The sequence below is a fragment of the Dromiciops gliroides genome, chromosome 1 (genome assembly GCF_019393635.1).
Source record: "Dromiciops gliroides isolate mDroGli1 chromosome 1, mDroGli1.pri, whole genome shotgun sequence".
Lineage (NCBI taxonomy): Eukaryota > Metazoa > Chordata > Mammalia > Microbiotheria > Microbiotheriidae > Dromiciops > Dromiciops gliroides.
Window position 1 is genome coordinate 335,040,096 of NC_057861.1, and position 20,897 is coordinate 335,060,992.

General features: G+C 37.1%; 1 protein-coding gene across 2 annotated transcripts in view; it reads right to left on the minus strand.

Moving 5' to 3' along the window:
- Positions 1-20,897, minus strand: part of GALNT1 (polypeptide N-acetylgalactosaminyltransferase 1) — a 168,871-nt gene that overhangs the window by 37,452 nt on the left and 110,522 nt on the right. For both annotated transcript variants that reach the window (XM_043989268.1, XM_043989262.1), the window contains exons 5-6: positions 4,365-4,572; positions 1,456-1,626 (exon numbers count right to left, since the gene is read on the minus strand). In XM_043989268.1, coding sequence (XP_043845203.1) covers positions 1,456-1,626; positions 4,365-4,572 — 379 coding nt within the window. The remainder of the gene's footprint in view (positions 1-1,455; positions 1,627-4,364; positions 4,573-20,897) is intronic.

The following is a 20,897-nucleotide window of genomic DNA, read 5'->3' on the forward strand; positions in this document are numbered from 1 at the left end:
AGAGGGTATTTTATTCACCAGATGAAAAAATTAACAGAAAGAAGATTTGGACCCCCCTGTTGTCAAGAGGCTGAAGGCAGCATACTAAGTAAGGGTCATTACTTAGAGGGTGATTTAAATTTTAGTCTAAGGGAGAAATAAAACTTCCATGCATGGCTTGACCAGGAAAAAATAGTGGGGGGAAAAAGAGAAAGGGGCATCTACTCTCCCTTATTCAGAAGTTCCAGTTTCCATTAGGTTGATAAGTTTCAAGAATAGGATGATGGAGAAAAAAATTTATATGGATATACTTGGGGTTGGGGGAGTTCTTAATTATTACAGGGACCAGGAGCAATATATCTTTTCCTAATTAGCTCATATACTCAAAGAATAATGAGGTCATGTAATTTTTAACAACATTTAACTTTTTGAGCAATTAAAACAAATTAGTAAGTAATAAGTCAATGTTACAAACATTAAACTTCATAGCAGAAATCCAAACTTAGTTATTACTTTCATTGACTGACACAATTAAGACAGGGTTTAACTTAAGCAAAAAATTATTACCTTTCACAACTAAATGAACACAACTCTGATTTATTAATTTGAAAATCATTCTCTTCCATTATAGATATAAGCCCTTAGGATGATCAAGAGAGAATGTAGAACGGAAGAGGGGAGATGGAAAGACCTAACCACCCAGGTTCACACACTTGAACTTTGGCTTAAGATGTAGTAAAATAGGAGGGAGTAGTATTGCATTATAGATAGAGCACGGAGCTAAGATTTAAAGTCAAGAGGCCTGAGTTGGATTCCCATCTCAAGTACTTCTTAGCTGTATGACCATGTTTTAAGACTTCTAACCCCTCAATAGGCTCAGATGATAAAACTGAGTAAAGTGGGGATAATAGCCCTTGCACTACCTAGACTCTGCAAACCTCAAATTCATGAGGAAGCAAAAGAATCCAAAGGAATTTTCAACAATAATTTTCAAATGTATGGGAACTTGTATTTTATTTATATGAAATTTTTATGCAATATTTAGAGAACAGAAGGAAAAATGCTTCTTTTTAAAAATGCTGATAGAAAAAAAAGATTTTGGAAACACTCCTGTGAGTTTACTGCTAAAGGGAATTCCCAGTGAAGAAATTCTATCAACTAATTTAGATCAACACCTGCTTTGCAACTTTTATTTTTAGAGAATTATTTGGACATCAACAGGGTCACACAGCCAGTAGGTAGGTATCAGAGGTAGAATTTGAACTCAGGTCTTCCTGACTCTGAGGCCAGCTCTCTATCCACTATATCATACTGCTGCTTCATTAAAAATATCAATCCTAAAAATAAGCTTTAAAATTTCAGATTTTCATTTTCTTAATTTTAACCTTTTTGGTACTATTTGTGAAACATCTTAGTCTCCTGAAAGCAACACGTAAGGGAATTATTTTTAACAACATAAACCGACATTCACTATACCTGACAGGAAGTGTTCTATCTCCTTTCCTTCTGTCCATTTCTCTCTGGGGAACAGGATACCAGCGGAAATTCAACTTCCAATTGAATCCACCATATGTCATATCAGAGCCTGCCATGTACTCAAAAGTATCATCACTGATAACATCAATGATAGGACACACAACTGTTCTCCTAAAGAAACATATCAAAACCAATTAGATAGTATGATACATGCTGTAAGAAAACGAATCACACACTATTTAAAAAATGACTTTACTTCATTTATATATAAAAAGTCTCCTGCATACAAATGGCATTTACTAAGTTATGAAAGGAACCTGTCACTTGGGAGAATAATCATCCCAGCATGATTATTGGAGAGAAGACACTTGACCTTATCCTCTAAACTGTTGATTCACTACAGTCAAATAAATTTTTTCATGTCTCCAGTTTGAAGTCACAAAAGTACTGCTTGTTATTCATTTATTAAGTGCCTGTGACAGAGTTACGGAGGGCAAAAAGCAGCCAGGAGACACAGGCTTTGCCCTTGAAATGATATTCTTGGCTAGAGAAGCAAAATAAACAGACATGAAACATCTAGAGAACAATATAAGGTAATAATGCTAATCTACATTAGATTTGAAATACCACATTTAAAAGAAGGAAGAGAGTGCGGAATGGAAACAGCCAGGAGGTGGTTCTTGAGTAGGATCGTCAAGGTTTTAGGATTAGGTTGGCAAAGAAAGAAAAGGATGGGCCAGCAAAGCTAATACCTAGAGGCAGAGAAGAGAGATTGAACATGGCATATAAGAGGGGTGTGGTTTTAGCTACCCGAACTCTGCTTGAGGTAGCCAAAGCAACGGGGAATATATGTAGAGAATTGGCACCAGCAATTCTAACTGCTAGGCTAATTTAGTTAAATATATTCTTCTCGTTTGGGCACTCCTTTTCAACTGCCTATAATACACCCACTTTAGATGGGTCACTGACAAATATATCAGGAAGTATAAAGTAAGCAGGCCCTACGCTGCAAAGAGCCCACAAAAAGGGTGGAAATTCATTCATTTTTCAATTGAAAAAGGGTAGGCAATTTTTATATTTTATTTAGGGGTCCAGATCTTAAAAACTATAGGAAAAAAGGAGGAGGATGAAAACATAAGCTCCTTGGGAGGAGGGATCATTTCATTCATTTGTATCTGTATTCCTCGTGCTCAGTATAGTGCCCGGTACATGGGAAGTGCTTAATAAATGATTGTTAATTAATCACTATGTACATATACTTAATTTAATATTTTTACTCACTATGTAATATGTTAAAATACACAGTTCAATAAAATAAAAATATTATCTTGCAAATAAACATTTCCAAGTCAAAATAAGTTAACCTAAGTTTTAAAGAAGCTTTTCTTTTAGTTAAGTAAAAGTTTAATAATTGAAAATCATGTCACAATAATAGTCATGTACTCCTTCAGGTTACTACTCACTATATTTCTTATAAAATGCATAATACCAGTAAAATTTTTAAAAAACATAGATGAGCAAAAATATCTGTGAACCTGATATTTAAAGATATTTTATTTGCAGAATTATATTAAAAGCAGTATGGATTAAAACATATTTTCATCACCTAAATTGGTTTTTTTTGGTCTGAGAAACATAGTAAAAACTCTCCATATATTTAGTACTTTAATTCTATTATTTCATCAGCTACACAAGTACTATCATATTAGGTTTGGAGCAGAAATGGTTTTGGAGTTGTAGCCAAATATCATTTTATATAATGTCCCAACTGTATGGCTAAGAATAGTTTAAATGTATGAAAACATATAATTCTCCCCAGAATTCTATAGCTAGATTACTGAATACCTTTCATAGGAGCTAAGGCCAGATAAGAATTATTAGAGATTTGGGATTTGAGGAAGGGATAGAGGAAATGGTGGTTAACCAGGGGTGGGATAGACTATAGGCAGAAACTTTTGGGGAAACTATGGATTAGTTTTACATTTAGGGGAAGCTAGGTGGCGCAGTGGATAAAGCACTGGCCCTGGATTCAGGAGGACCTGAGTTCAAATTTGGCCTCGGACACTTGACACTTACTAGCTGTGTGACACTGGGCAAGTCACTTAACCCTCACTGCCCTGCAAAAAGCCAAAAAAAAAAAAAAAATTACATTTAACATTTTGTGAAGGCAATTTTCTAAATCAACTAGTTCATAAGAGCCAATTAAAAAAAAGTTTTAATATTGTTTAATTCTTGTGATATAGCTTACTTTGAGATAATCATTATCTTTTCCCTTTCCTGTCCCATTCCTTTCTCCTAATGGTTTCCCATTAAATTCTTTTTGGCTTTGCCTTCCAACACTAAGCACTAGGAAAGGAAGATCTAAAAACTTGCTATCTCAGGTAGTCTTCCTGAATTATATCAATGAGGAAGAATGTGAAAAAGTGGAAAGCCAACTCATCTCCAAGTTAAGAAATTTCACTCTGTCTCAACCAAGCTATCAGAGAAGAAAGGAAAGAGGCTACAATTAACTCTCCAAATAGGGGGACATCACTTTTTTTTTTTTTTGGTGAGGCAATTGGGGTTAAGTGACTTGCCCACGGTCACACAGCTAGTAAGTGTTAAGTATCTGAGGCTGGATTTGAAATCAGGTCCTCCTGAATCCAGGGCTGGTGGTCTATCCACTGTGCCACTTAGCTGCCCCAGGGACATAACTTTTTAAAAGTGAATATCTCTGGAAAAAATATTTCATAAATAAGGGAGGAAATGTGATTTACACCCAAAATAATACAGAACATATTTACCCAAACAAACCCAGCAAGAACATTTATCATGTCATCTACAGTATGTATTGAAGTAAAGACTATCATGTTACAAAGGATGAATGCACTAAAATCAGTCTGAAAGAACATCAGTTTCCAGATAATTACCTGTCAACTTTGATTCTTGCCAAAAGTGGTTCCAGCCATCCTACTGTACACTCACAATGAGCATCTAAGAAGGTGATGACCTGGCCTTTAGAAACAGCAGCTCCCTTTAATCTGGCTCTGATTAGTCCAGAGCGCTGCTCCATTCGAATTACATGAACTGGGACTTTCAATTTCCTCACATAACTCTCCAGAGGTCTCTTTAAAAAGTCTGAAAAAAAAAATGACAAAAATTAGGCATAAAAAGCTGGATTAGTGGCTGCTTATATGCTAGGGAAATTTTAATATACCCTTATAATTTGAGCTGGGGGGAGTTTGAAGGGAATGCAGGAGAAGAAAACAAAGAAAGAGAATTGAAAGGATGTTTTACACCATGCTTTCCATTAAGTAGGGGCAGCTAGGTGGTACAGTAGATAGAGCTGGCTCTGCACTCAGGAGGACCTGAGTTTAAATCCCCCCTCAGATACTTCCTAGCTGGGAAAGTCACTTAACCCCTACTGCCACCAAAAAAAGAAAACAAAATTCCACTAAGTAAAAAGAGCTTGCTTACAGTCTATCTAAAGAGGCAAAGAGCACATCTAGAACAACCTACATATATGAGGTGGTTAGGGATGGAGGGCATTGGCAATTGGAGGAATCGAGAGGTAACAAGCACAACCAGGTAAGTGTTTGTGTCTTAGAAACAAAGAGGGGAATCTCAAGATAATAAAGGATCTTAGACATCATCTAGTCCAACCTATATTTAAACAGGAATCCCCTGTATAACATCTAGCCTCTTCTTGAAGACCTCTACTAATGAGTAATTCCACTGTCTCATGAGGAAGCTAATTTCACTTTTTTGGATTATTTTAACTGGCAGGGAATTTTGGTTTTTTCTTATATTGAAATAAAAACTAACTCTACAAATTCCACCCATTGATCCCAATTGTGCCCTGTAGGGCCAAGCATAAGTCAAATCCCTCCTCCACATGAGGCCATTAAAAAAAACAGTTGAATATAACTAAAATGTCCCTTTTAAGTCTTTTCAATTCTAAACTAGATATATTTTGTTACTTAAACTGAAGATCATATGGCATGGTCTTCACCCTCTTATCACCTTGTGAGCCTTCATCTAGACATGTTCCAGCAGGTCAATACCCTTTTCAAATTATGGTACCTAGAACCGAAAAGAACACTCCTGATATGGTGGCTGTGGCAAAGTATAACAAAACTATGACCTTCCATTGGTGTGGACACCACATCTCTCTAGTGTAACTTAAGAATGCACAAATTACTGAGTCAAGCAGTCAAGCAAGAATTTACTTAAGCATCTAGTAAGTATCAGGAACAGTAATGGGGATACAAAGACAAAAATCAAATTGTTGATGTCATACATGATGATGTCAATAGTCCTTCTCTTCTATTTCTCAATTGGGAAAAATTCTTGCCATAATACAAGCTGAATCACCTAAAGATTCTTTCATTCTACTGGGGGGAGGATAACACTTACATTTATAAGAAAATAAATATACAAACTAAATACAAGATAACTGGGGTGGGGGAGGCAGTAGCAACTAGAGAGATCAGTATAAGGTGGCGTTTGAGCGGAACTTTGAGAAAAAATAGGAATTCAAGAGGCAAAGTTGAGGAGTGATCACATGCCAGGCATGGAGGACATGCAGGTCAAACACATAGAAATAGAAGAGGAAGGACTGTGTGTGAGGAACAAGAAAGTCAGATTGGCTGGACCAGAGTACAACAATGGGAATAACATAGAACAGACCTGGAATGAAAGAATGGAGTAGAATTACAAAAGATTTTTTAAAAATGCATAATTGGAGGAAATGCGCAGTTTTAGAGGATGAGTGAAAATTAAAATGTAATTTTTTTCCTCTTCATGTTCACCGACTTCCTGAAATCTATTCATAGAAGCTAGGCTAAGAATACCGGTACTAGACAAAAAGCTCCAGAAGGGTTCGTACCCTTTTATGTAAACTTCTTCATCTCCCCCAACACCTAGTATACTGCTCTGTATACAATAATAAATAACTATTGAATTAGCTGAAGGACTCATATTATGGCTTTCTTTTTCATAAATACCAAAGTGAGTGTTTTGAAATCCTACCAGGAATCAGAGACCACAGCCTCTACTGTCATTATCACTCTGATGATAGGACTTAGCAAGGGAGAAATCTTTTATCTTCATGTCAAATCCTGTGTCCCCTTCATGAGTTGAAAAGTAAAGTATTTTTTAAACTTGTTCTATTTTTTGGAATGTCAGCTCTGGTGAATCTGAATGCATTTCCAGCCACCAGAAGAGATATTTACTTATGAGAAATTCAGTTAATACCAAACTATTAGTACCTAATGTTTTGCTGTACTGTACAATGGCATACCAAACCTAAAGGAGTGAAGGTTTTTTGTTTTTTGTATATAAAATCTAATTTCTGATAGCAGCATGCAATTAAGGTAGAAAATAAGAAGATTTAGGGTAAGAGAAGAAATTTACATAGAGAAAGTTAAGTCCATTATTTAGTTAATCTATTATGGGAAAGTTACTTGGTTATGAACCTCCCTTTAAAAAGATCAGTCAAACTGAGAGTTCATCAAGGAAAGTATTCACTTGGTTAGCCACTAAAGATGAAAAAAGATAAAAGTTCTGGTCCAAGACACCATGAGGGAGCTTTTTCTAATCAAAGGGACATAGAATAGAAAGCTTCTTTTTCTGAACTAGATACAGGACCTCACAGAAAAATATAAACTCTAAGAAAAACATACTTTAAGGATGGGAAAATATAATCTCTACTCAGAACACTTTAAGATCAGAGGGAAAAACAATGATCTAATAAAATTTCTTCTACTTCAATTGTGTCAAGGAATGAAAAAAAACTACAATAGGAAGTTGGAGGGTATAACAAAGAGGGAAAGAGTAGAAGGTAAGGAAGAGATGATATGGTATTGCATATATGGTAATACATTAGTCTCAATTCCTCACTATTATACTAGCCTATAAAGCTTGGTAGGTAACAAGAGAGTGATAAAGAGGGGAAAAAAGCAGAAATAGAAGAGCTGTGAATTTTTAAAACGGTTTTCAAAACTAGGTTATACAAGAAATTTGGTCTCATTACTTTAGAACCATTTTTGTTTGTTTCTAATCTCCCCCACAAAAAGAACATAAACAGCTTGTAAGAAGCTTGATTACTTTATTTACAAGACTCTGAATGGATTTTGGTTGTTTAAAAAAAAATTAAATCCAGTCCCAAAAGATAAACGCTATCAATGAAGATATTCAAGAGAATGGGACACAGATACTAAGGATAATATCAAAAGAAGTTCCAAAAATGTATTTGTACAGTAGTGTATATATCATTATAGCAGGTTTCCTTTGAAAGGGATGTGACTAATTTCTATAGTATAAGTTCTGGTATATTCGTAAAGAAATCAATCTCTTTACTTTATAATTATACACTATAACTTACAGCCTTAATTTAACATGGAATTCAAGGTGATAGAGGATTGGACTCTGTCCAAAAGTATTTTACTTAAGTCCTAGAAAAAATCCATCTTGACACAGCCTCACTCATACCACAATCCTATTGTCTAGAATCCCAAAGAATTCAAGTATAGTAAGGCTTGAATAACCATTCCCTGATATCTAAAGAATAGGTAGGTATAAAATGCTATTAAACTTGAAGATAGCATTTGTCTAGTTTTCTTGCAATTATTGAAGGCAAATGACAAAGAGCAATGGAATGGTATAAGGAAAGCCGGCTGCAGCATCTACCCTACAACTTCCCCTTTTCTCTCCATCCATACCACCTTTCTTGGGGGAATTAATACACTCAGCTGTGCAACTCCATCATTATAGCTAAGCTTTCCTAATTGGCAATAGAATGCAAACTTACCTAACTCACCATATCTAGCACTCATAGATCATGCTTCACATCCATACACTCTGAATACCTTGCCATCTGCCCTACTGCCATCTGTTTAATATTCAATCGCCCTCTCCCCTTCCATCTTTAGGAATCCAATCAAAATCACTGATTCTGGAAAGAGTATGACAATCAATTGCCCTATAGCTCCACTTATCCTTCCTGTGACTGCCCAGAACAAAACTTCCATCCAGGGCTATGACTGCCTTTATGTGTTCCCTCCCTATTAGAATGTATGTTCCTTGGAAACAGGGACTACCTAACTTTTGTACCTGTATCTCCAGTGCCTTGCACGATATGAGACACATAGTAGGCATTTAATAAACACTTTCTTTATTTCTTTCCTTCTTTCTTTCATTCAAGCATAATGATGTCATCAGTCCTTCTCTAACTTCCATTTCTTAATTGAGAAAAACTTCTTCCATAATACAATATCATCTCAAAAAACTCAAAAATATCAGGTAACTCAAGGAGCAGTGAAAAAGCATGCAGCAGGGCAGGTAGATGGTGCAGTGGATAAAGCACCAGCCTTGGATTCAGGAGGACCTGAGTTCAAATCCAGCCTCAGACACTTCATGCTTACTAGCTGTGTGACCCTGGGCAAGTCACTTAAACCCAACTGCCTCACCGAGAGAGAGAGAGAGAGAGAGAGAGAGAGAGAGAGAGAGAGAGAGAGAGAGAGAGAGAGAGAGAGAGAAAGAAAAACATGCAGCAATTTTAAGTGGGCACATGACCCCAGATGACTGGCATGCAGGAAATAATTACAATACCTCCAATGAGGACACGATAACTCATCATGGAGAAAAGCTGAAGGATGTCAGAGAGATATCCTTAGGGTTACCTTGTAAACTATTAAAAAAAACCCAGAGGAAGGCCCTGAAAATGTTGGGTAGAACCTCCATGGAGGACGTAATGAGGATCTGACAAGAACCACACAAGATAAGGAGTCATGGACAGACTAAGCCTTGTACTTCTGTCTTCTCCATGTATGAATTCATGGATCTATTGAAGTGTCTGAAGCTCCTAGGTTCCCCCTTTCAGCTACTTTGAAAGGACCAGAAAAAAATCACAGTACAACTTCAATTTATGCCTTCCTCTCAAGTAGGTGAATGTTAAGAGACTATATCAAGATTATGGGTAAAAGAAAAAAAAGCAAAAACAAGATGTATTCATGCTCAGAGCTTAATTAATTTGAAGTCTTGATATAGAAGATAAGTCAGAAGTTTTATAAGCTCAAAACAACTTTGCCTTTTCTGAAAAGGTATACATAAAGGCAAGAATACCAAAAGTGATGGAAGAATAATGCAACATACTTAAGTTTCATATTATATTATAAATTTGCTATCTTCTGAGATATACATACACATATATATGTACATATGTGTATATGAAATATATATTGGATGTTCACTGAGTACGTTGTACTGTGTTAAGTAGGAATTATCTAACTGGTAGATCCTCATTACTTACCAGTAAATGTTTCTTCACCATATATCATACCACTTGGAGTTCTAGAAAAGCTTTTGGTTCAGTAGGTTTCCACAGCAATCAAATTAATCAGGAAAAGGGCATATTTCTCTATACCTTATCACTGACAACCCTTTTGTGGGTAAATTCTTTAGCTTACAATCTAATTATTTTTTTCCATGCATGAAACACTGCCCCCATCCTTCCCACCTCCCTTGCCTCATTGAGAAAGAAAAACAAAACCTCCATTATATCAAAAATCCCAAACCCCAAATCCTCCCAATGACCATGTCCGCCCCAAATACGGCTTAGTCGGCTGCACTCTGATTCCATCATGCATCAGCAAGGGAGTACCATGTTGCATCATGAGTCCTCTAGGATTGTATTTGGTCACAGCATTGGTCAGCGTTCTTATGTCTTTCAAAGTTGTTTATATTTACAATATTCTTGCCATTGAATAAATTGTTCCCTTGATTCTACTCACCTTACTTTGCAACAGTTTATTTAAGTACCTTTGAAACAAAACATTCCCTTCATCTTTTCTAACAGCACAACAGTATTCCACTACTTTTCTATACCATAACTTGTTCAGCCATTCCCCAAATGGTGGGCACCCTGTCAGATTCCAATTCTTTGCCACCACAAAAAAGTTGCTATAAATAGTTCTGTAAATCCTCAGTTTGTTTTCTTTGGACTAAAAACCTCTCTTAATCTACCTTCTCTCCTGTTCCCCTCTCCCTCCTGTTTTTCTGTCAAATTAAAGTATTTTTGTGTCCAACTCTGTGTGTGTGTGTGTGTGTGTGTGTACACACTTACCTCCCTTGCCTAGTTCTAATGAATGAGGTTCAAGTTCCAGCTGCCCCTCCTGCCAATACTTATCTCTTTGGATATATAGATTTCTCCCTGAGCACACTGATTATGTGAAAAAAATTCCTTCATTCTTCCTCCCACCTCCCTGAACAGGTCATTCCTCTTCCCCTCCCTTTCCCTTCTTCTTTTAAGATCATAATAGCACAGAACTACTCACAGGTCCTCTGTCTAATTAGACTCCCTCTATGACCCCTGATGATAGGTTCTGATCAGGATATATGTATTATTTCCTCATAATAGAATTTAAACAGTTTGTCATTGTTTGGTTCCTCTCTTTTCACAGAAATGCTCACTCCTGACCCTGACCCTGTCCCGACCATCCACAGATAGTTCAGTCCATGTCACTATGTTGACCTAGGCAGGAAAAATAACTCATTGATTTAAAAAAAAACAAAACAACTTTCTTATCAGGATTCTGTTTGCTGTGTTTTCTAGATCCATTTGGAAGAGCCATGGGGAGGAGGGGAGAGACAGGCAGCCAGTATACCACATGTCTTCCTGCTACTACTCCACCATCTTGGCTCTATCACCTAAGTTGTTTTAACTTATATTTCACTATTACTGATTTAGAGATTTTTTCCCCACAATGTTATTGATAACTATATGAATCTAATTCAAGGATTATATAAAGAAACAAGTTGTAAAAGGAGACTTGATCTCAGAAACAACAGTGGGGAGGAATGACAGAACTACATCATTTGAGGTATGAGATATAACTTCAGAGAAAAATGTTTTACTGATGAGTTTGAGGTGTCTTGAAAGAATGAACTGAATCATCCTTGCCAACTGTCAGAATAGGCTACTATGCAGGTTGGATTACCAGGAAGTAGGAAGAAAATAGTAATTATAGATTATAACTACAGAACCAAGCAGATATTTCTGGCAGAAAGCTAGGTCCAGGCAAAAAAAAAAAAAGCGTTTTGTTTTGAAGTACTGTGAGAATAAAGGAAAACAGGTGGTTAACCTATGGATTCTAAACAGCAAGGTCTGTCTCTAAACCAAGGCCATTCTGTCTCCACAAATGGGTTCTAACTTTAAAGAACAGAGGAAGTCCAATGTCTTTGTAGCAGAATGAGTGTTGTCTGACAGCCATCAAGACGCATTTTTAGAAAGTGGATGACAAGAATGTAGCCAGAAGAAACAGAGCCGTTAGTATATTATTCTTTCCTTCAGTAACTCCCTATAGAAAGATTTGAGATTTCAATCTTCCCAGAAGAGAAAGAGTTAGTGGAGGCCAAGGTTAACATGAAAATCTCCATTAACATGCAAGCCTTTTGTATACTCTAAGCAGGAATTAGTGTGATTCATGAGAATGATTGTTTTATATCATTCTATTGAAAAAAAAAATTGATGCTTGTCAGGGACCTGAGTTTGCAAAACCTTTCCAGGAAGGAAAAATTTTAAGGCAAAGAAACAATCAGATTTTCTACTGGTGGGAAGCAAAAAATAAAAAGTTTTTTTAAAAAAGTACTGAGATGAAACTTGACTGACTGAATGATGAAGGTCAGGTTGACATGATGATAGTAGGTAAACAATGGTACTAAAGCAAGGGCACAAGATTGTTAATGTTTCCATTTTCTGTGGTAAGCTTTTCTGGTGCTGGAACCACCAGGACAACCTTATGATGTTTAGCTAGCTGGCAAGGGGAAAACACTCCTACCCACCAGTCTTGACTTCAACTTGCCAGCTGGCCTAGTAGAAGTCACCTAGTTTTAGAATAAATTGTCTTCCCTGCCTTTGGAGTTTAATGGGACCTTGGGAATGAAAGGGACTAAGGGAGAAAGCTATCTGAATACCTAAAGTTGACCAAAGCTAAGCATTTGTTAGACTTTGTGTTCTCCAGGAGTTCCGAGTCAGTTTAAATATTTTTTAAATTTCTTTAAAAAAAAAAATTTTTTTTTTTGCAGGGCAATGAGAGTTAAGTGACTTGCCCAGGGTCACACAGCTAGTAAGTGTCAAGTGTCTGAGGCCGGATTTGAACTCAGGTCCTCCTGAATCCAGAGCCAGTGCTTTATGCACTGGGCCATCTCGCTGCCCGCCCACCCCCCACCCCCAGTTTAAATTTTAATTTAAAGTATGATCTGAATCCTGAATTTCTATCTTTGGACACGGTCATCCATTGTCCTTTATTCCAGGGACAGCGTGGATCTGTGGCCTGGCACACCAAAGAATCTGCTATTCTGTTGTCCAATTCTACTAATTTGCTATTAACTCTGATTCCACATAAAGGATTAAAATGTTCTTTTATTTGCCATATGTCTACCTGATAATTTTTATGGTAGGTATGATTGTCTTTCTATGAAAAAGTTAAGAAGGAAAGCCTCTGCTAAAGTGAAATCAGATACTTAAGGCTTCAAAGCAGAATATGTGCTCTCCTCAATCAATAAGAAAATATTCACAGACATATACCTGATGTGAGAAATGTGACACAGGGGAGGTGATTTTGAAATGTATAACACTCTAAGCTGCTCTTGAGACTTGTCAAGACAGATAAAAAGATGAATAAATAGAGTTGAGCATTTTGGTACTACAAGGCTTAGGAAAGCATAATGGATGCCTTGTGGAGCCAGGAATGACATCCCTTGATGCTGTTATGAAGCCTAGAAGATGGAGTTAGCACAGGGCTGACATTTGGAAGATAACTAAATTGTCTGGTTCATTGTACTAAGATCTGAGTAACAAAGTTTGGAGAGAAATTTTTCTTTTATCTTGGATTTAGATTTGCCCCTATCTTCAGTTTTTGAGAAAGAACAATTTGGAACTACCTGAGGATAATTAGAAACCTTCGGATGAAAGATTCTAGGTGACATGCCACCCAGTAAATCCTCTTCATTATTAACCAACTACCTAACTAAAGAGAATTAACAAGATTTGGTGAGCTATAACAATCACAAACACTTTGTGAAGAGCCTTAAGACACAGGACAGGCCAAGGGAGAAGGGAAGGAAGCAGTGGCTGATACCTAAATTCTAGGTGGATAGAAATACAGAGTATGCAATCTTCTAGACCAGGAGTTCTTAGCTTGGGATCCAAATATAAACTTGGGTAAAAAAAGAATCACTTTTTATATTACTAACCTCCAACTTCTGAAAAGGGGTCCATAATTAAAACAAAACAAAAAAAAAAGTTAAGAACCCTTGCTCTAGATCTAAGTCACAAAAGCCAACTTTCTCCCAATTAATGGGTATGTTCACACATAGGTATCAAATGTAAAACATCCCTCAACTACAAGAAATGCCATGCTTTGAGATATCAGGTGGGTCTAGACTGTAAATTCCAAGAGACCATAAATGGAAAGGGAAAAAAGTCCAAATCTCTCAGGCTTTATACTAGAACTACTATGGAAGAAATAGGCCTCTGCAAACTTGACTTCTAAGTTTCCAGAATAAGCAAGGAGTTTAGTTAGCTCTTTTTGGGGGGAGTAGCCATAAAACATGACCAAGTAACCTCAATTGACTATACAGATTATATTAAAAATATGGACTACAGTTTCCACTGACCCTTCTGGTAGGGGGCTTAGGATTCCAATTTCCTTGATCTCTTTGGTTCCATTTACCTGAATTCTAGTGTCACAGGTTGGTGGGCTGACTCACCCTGTGCTTTGGGAGAAAAAGTGGTTAGACCTTCCCTGAAGGAGTCTCTATGCACTCTATGGAACAGAGATAAAGACTGATCCTCCAATTCAATTTCTTTGAAAAAAAAATAGTATTTCAAAGAGAAGCCGATCTAGTTTGTTTGGGGGTTCAATGTGGTGCCACATTTAAATAGAATTCTATAGTCACAGCCATCGTTCTAATTTCTAAAATATCCTCAGAGTATGGGGATATGGAGACTGGAAGGATATAAGTAGCTTAATATTATTATTGCTTTAGGCATTTAACAATAAAACTAGTCCAGAATTAGACTAATTCAGGAGTAAAAATGCTTTATTTCAGGTTCCATTTCAAAACATAAACAAGAAGGTTTTGTCAGTAAATGTTTCCATGATGTATCTTTCTTCATGGGAGAGGATTTTCCCCAGTTAGAAGTGGAAACAAAAGAAGGGTTTGGGAAAAAGAGTTTGATTAAAGGCAATAGTCCAAACTTCAATTTCTAGATCAAAAGAAAATTTCTACCCTAGCTCAGAGATGAAATGATTGTATTCCTTACATAAGGATACTCCTCTTGAAGAATAAGGATAAGCATAGGGAAGGGATACCAAGTATACAAAGTAAGACAAAAGAAGTTTTTCTTAGGCTAACAGGCAAATCCTCAGACTCTGAGGTACTATTGATTCTGGGGTACAGAGAAATGATTCTTGTTCTCCTATAAGAGGAAGAATTATATTCTCTCCCAGAAAGAAAGATAATTCATCTGCTCCAGAAGGACTCAGAGGAAATTAACTTATTTTTCACTTGCTTAAACTATACTTCCTTCCTTGCAATGAGATAAGGAATTTGGGATCACTTTTGAACTGGCAACAGTACCTAACAAAAGCTAAATTAGGGGCCAGTTCAGTAAATATCCTCTCTGTGAAATGGATTGTTCTTCACTATAATACTTGGTGGTAGTGAAGAGGAGGTTGGGGTCATAATGAAAAGCAAAAGAGAAAAGTCCTGGAGGGTGGTAATATTTTAGACCCTGTACCTGAGATCATGGGGCAGGGAAATATCTGTACCTGTAAAGTAATGAAAAAGTGGCTTTCAAACTTTGGAATTGTTTTTAAGATAGAAGGCTCCTGTCTCAGGTCAACAAAGGGATCCTCTCAAACTTTGAAGTTCTGCTGATTCTGGAAATCAGAGAAAAGTTCTTGTTCTCTAACAGCAGTAATAGTGTATTCTCTGCCAAAAAGAAATCACAGAAAAAGAGAAAGGTAATTCCACTGCTCTAGAAAAGGCATTCTAGAAACCCTAAGATTTCAAGAAGACAAAGGAGACTCAAAGGACAAAGAACATTTGTCAAAGGACATAGGACAATTCCACTGCTTAGAGAGCAACTTCAGTCCTGTGCTCAAGTGTTAAGTAAAGGTTCCACGTATGTAAACAAAGCTTGGGCTGGTAAGAAATGATATGAAAAGCGAAGAACACCTCCTTACTGCCTCAAATTTTCTTTCCCCCTACCATTTATCACAGAATTCTAGGAAGTTATTTGTATAAGCCTCTGACTGAACTATTCTAAAGGGAGAAATGGAGAATTGATACACCTATCGATCTACCACAATAAAGGAGGATGAGAGTAGAGGATCTGACACACTGTTGTCTGAATAGAACATATCCTAGAAAAAGGCACTGGATCAAATCATTTTTATAGCACCAAAGGATATGTTATATAAACCTACTATCCCAGGGGCAGGGATGATTCCATTCCATCTTTGGAAAAGTAGTTATACACTCCTCAGAGACAGAAGCTAAAATAAATACAAAACTAAAATACACACAAGCCACATGTAACATGTATTTCCATATGTCATTGCTTATAATTAAATTGCTTATAACAGGGTTATAACTAAAAAGGGGCTGATGTTCTTAAACATCTGCCTGAGAGATACCAGGATACAGATACACAGAATGAAACTATCTCTATTATGAAGTAATTTACATTCTAATGGGGGAGACGACATGTTTCCACATTATAAACAAATAAAATCATAATAAATCTATACCAAAAAATAAATAAAAAGAGTTAAATACAAGGTAGTGAGGGAGGGCATTAGTTGTTGCAGGGAGGAAGGATCAGTAAAGGCTTCATGTATAAGGTGTGTGAGCTCCTTGAAGAAAAAGCAGTATTTTATGAGGTGGAAGTGAAGGAGTGCATTTTAGGAAAACCGTCAGCGTAAAGCAAAGCTTCTTGAATTGTGGGTGGTGACCCCATATGGGGTTGTATAACTAAATGTGGAGGTTGCAAATAAATTGGCAATAAATGTTTGATTTGTATACCTGTTTTATACACCTATATACCCAGGGTCACATAAAAATTTCTCAGGTGAAAAGGGGTCACGAGTGGAAAAAGCGAAACCCTAGTATAAATGAATGGAAACAGGAGGACTGTGTGAGGCATATAGAAAAACTAGTTGGAACCAGATTGTGAAGGGTTTTAAAAGATAAACAAATAAGCCTATATTTTATCCTAAAGGCCATATGGAACCCCTCAAGTTTGTTGAGCAGGGTAGTAACATGGTCAAATGCGTATTTAAAGGAAATTATTTTAATAGCTATGGGAAGGATAAAATGGAATAAGGAGACACAAGGCAGAGAATCTAATGAAGATGCCATTGTAACAGTCTAGGCTGGAGGTAATGAGGGCCTAAACCAAGGTATTCTGGGAAGAGAAAGGAATTGGATGCAAGAAATGTTATGGAGGCAAAAGTAGCAAAATCTGGCAACTGACTGGATATAAGAAGTGAGGGAGAGTGTGTAAGTGAAGGTGAAACTTGAAGTTAGGAGCCTGAAAGCCTAGGAGAATGCTCGTGTTTTCAACAGAAATAAGTTTGGAAGAAGAAAAGGTTTCAAAAGGGAAAGAATGAATTCTATTTTAAACATGCTGAGTTTGAGGTATCTCTAGGACATTCAGTTTTTATTAAAAATACAAAGATATGGGAAACATCTGCATAAAGATTATAAAAAGCAAAACCAAACCAAACAAAAAAATGGGAGTTATTAAGGTCACCAACAGAGTGTGGAGAGAAAAGTGGATGGCCTCGTACACAGCCCTGAAGAATAAAAAACATTGAAGGGACATCATGCATGATATGGATGACGAATCTGCAAAGGATATTGGGAAGTGGGGGGAAGGGAAGGAAATTCCTACAAGGGGATGAGGGACAAGTGAGAGAAGAGGAAGAAGAGCCAATGAGTATAGACAACTTTTTTATCTCACACTCTCATTAACTCTACATTCTGGCTTCCAACCTCATCACTCGACTGAAACTTTTGTCTCCTAAGTTACTGACATTTTAAATTGCCAAATCTAGCGGCTTAGATTCTCATCCTTCTTCACCACTTTGTAGCCTCTGACATTATCAATCACCCTCTTTTCCTTGATACTTTTTTCTTTTGATTTTTGTGACATTCCTCTATCCTAGTTCTCCTCCTATCTTTATGACTGCTTCTTAGTTTCCTTTAATGGTTCTTCATAGAGGTCATGTCTGCTAAGCATGGATGTACTAAAGGGCTCTGTCCTGGGCCCTTTCCTGTTCTGCCTCTCTCTATTTCAGTTAGTAGTATCACCAGCTCCCATGAATTTAATTATCTTCTTTATGCTGATAATTGTCAAATCTACTTGTCCAGGCCTAACCTCTGGTGAATTCCAGGATCCCATCCCCAATTACTGCATGTCTCAAATTGGATGACTTGTAGAAATCTTTTTAAAAAATTGGGGGGGTGGTGGTGAGGCAATGGGGGTTAAGTGACTTGCCCAGGGTCACACAGCTAGTGTTAAGTATCTGAGGCAGGATTTGAACTCAGGTCCTCCTGAATCCAGGGCTGGTGCTCTATCCACTGTGCCACCTAGCTGCCCCTTTGTAGAAATCTTAAAACTCAAGCCCAAAACTGAATTCTATCTTTCCCTATAACTTTCTCCTCTTCCTACTTTCCCTATTACTTTTGAGTTTACTACATTCCTCTCAGTCACCTGTGTTTGAACCCAGATGTCATCCTCAACTTCTCACTCTCTCACTCCACATGTCCAATCTATTAGAAAAATCTTAAAAAAAGAAAAATCTGCTGATTTTACTATGTTCTCTTCTCTCCTCTGACAATGCTACCATCTTGGTACTGGTTCTCAACATTTAACACCTAGACTAGTAATATAGCCTGCTGCTTGGTCTCCTTGCCAAAACACTTTCCCCATCCCAGACTATCCTCCACTCAGGTGTAAAAGTCATCTTCCTAAAGTGCAGCTCTGACCATGTCACACCACTACTCAATGAATTCCAAAATCTCCTTATTACTTCCAGGATCAAATTGTTTTTAAAAAGCTGCTATTTGGCATTCAAAGCCCAGCATAACCTACCCTCTGAACCTGCCTTACCACACCTTATACCATTCCCCCTTCTCAACACCTATGGCACATATTCTGCAATTTAGTTATACTGGACTCCTTGCTGTTCCTCAAACATAACATTTTCTTTCCATTTCTTTTCTTTTAAAAAAAATAATAAGTTTTGGGGGAAGCTAGGTGGCATAGTGGATAGAGCACCAGCCCTGGATTCAGGAGGACCTGAGTTCAAATTCGGCCTTGGACACTTAACACTTACTAGCTGTGTGACCCTGGGCAAGTCACTTAACCCTCATTGCCTCCCCACCCCCAAATAAGTTTTTATTGATGTTTTCTGTTTCTCACATCATCACAGTTATCCCTTATAACACACAGAAATCTTTAAGAGAAGAAAAAAAATATCACAATTGTTAAATACAGTGAAAAATCCCCCCCCCCCAAGAAATGTGCAATGTATTGCACTGGAGACCTTCCACCTCAATGAAGGAGTAGGTTGGAGGTGTCCGCTCATATTTCTTCACTCAAGTCCTGCTTGACTGCTATAATTTTGTTATATTCATTTTTTATTTTTTGATGTGTAGTTGTTTTTTCCCCACAAAGACTGCTATAGTTACTGTGTGTTATTTTCTTAGATCTGCTAACTCCGTTCTGCAAGAGTTCCTGTAGATCTTTCCATGCTGTATTAATTATATACACCATTTCTTCTAGAAAAGTAATATTTCATCACGTTCACATACCACGATTTTTTGGGTGATTTCCCCAATTAATGGGCATCCGTTTTGTTTCCTATTTTTTGCTATCACAAAAGGTATTGCTATAACTATTTCTGTGTATATGGGAACTTTCTTAATGACAGCTTCCTTGGGGTATGAGCCCACCATTAGAGTCTCTAGTTCAAAGACATTTTAGTCATTTTATTTGCATAATTTCAATTGCTTCCCAAAATGGTTGTACATAACACCTCCACCAATGATGTTTTAGTGTAATTATCGTTCCACAATCCCTCCAACATTGACTATTATGATTGTTTGTCATTTTTGCTAATATGCAGAGTGTGAGGTGAAACTTCAGGGTTGTTGTGATTTGCATTTATCTCATAGGAGCTTTTTTTTTTTTTTAGTGAGGCAATTGGGGTTAAGTGACTTGCCCAGGGTCACACAGCTAGTAAGTGTTAAGTGTCTGAGGCCGGATTTGAACTCAGGTACTCCTGACTCCAGGGCCGGTGCTTTATCCACTGCGCTACCTAGCTGCCCCTTCTCATAGGAGCATTCTTTCATGTGGTTGTGTATATTTTGCAATTCTCTAAATTGCAGGAGGACTATTTTCTCATATCCCTTGACCACTTATTTATTGGGGAATGGTGTTTGATCTCCTTGCCATAAGACTCTCCTCATCCTAGGCTATCTTTATTGGTGTTTATATATACATACATATATATGTATGTGTATATATGTATATGATTTGATATGAAGATCTTTCCCCATTTAACAACTGTGTAATTTAAGATTCTAAATGTAGATTCTAATCTGTTCCCCCAGTTTGGGGGAAACTGACTAAAAATCACTGATAAAACGAGTTTAGGTTTTTAAGGGTTTATTGGAAAATAGAAAGAAAAAGATTGAGAACAGAATTCTAACAGCCTGGCATTCCTATCTTTCCTCAAATTTCCTGTGAAGTCCTCTGCCGCCACCACCATCAAGTCAGGAAGCCAAAAGGCCAGTGCTCTCTGCGCAGGCTCCCTTTCCTCCTTCCTGTCTCCTCCCAGACCATAGGAGGCTCCTCAAGTTGATTGGCTGGTAGCCTTGATAGACAGCACCCATGAGCAAACGTCATTTCCTGACGCCAAGGAAAAGCCACAATGCCTCTGAGGCATTTTCCTCATGGTGGAGCTTTTCCACAGCAAGTCTCTAGTAGGTGGTGTCATTCCAATCATTACACTACTTATTAGCTGTTAATTTTCTCTGTGTAGAGCCTTTTTAACATCATAATCAAATTTAACTAGTTTACCTTTTGTAACTGCTTCATATCTTGCTTGGTTAGGAATACATCTTCTAGTCAGAGCTGTGAGAGATACATGATCTTTTTCTTTTCTAATTGTTTAACAGTATAACCTATAATTATTAAGGTAATGTATTTAGAATATATTATGGAATATGCTATAAGGTGCTGATTTGAGCCTAATTTTTGTCAGCATGTTTTCAATTTTTTTTTCAGCAGCTTTTATCATGTAACAAATTTTTTCCTGGGTAATTTATGTTTTCCACTGTATCAAACACTGGGTTATCAAGTCCTACTATTTCTGATTCTCCTC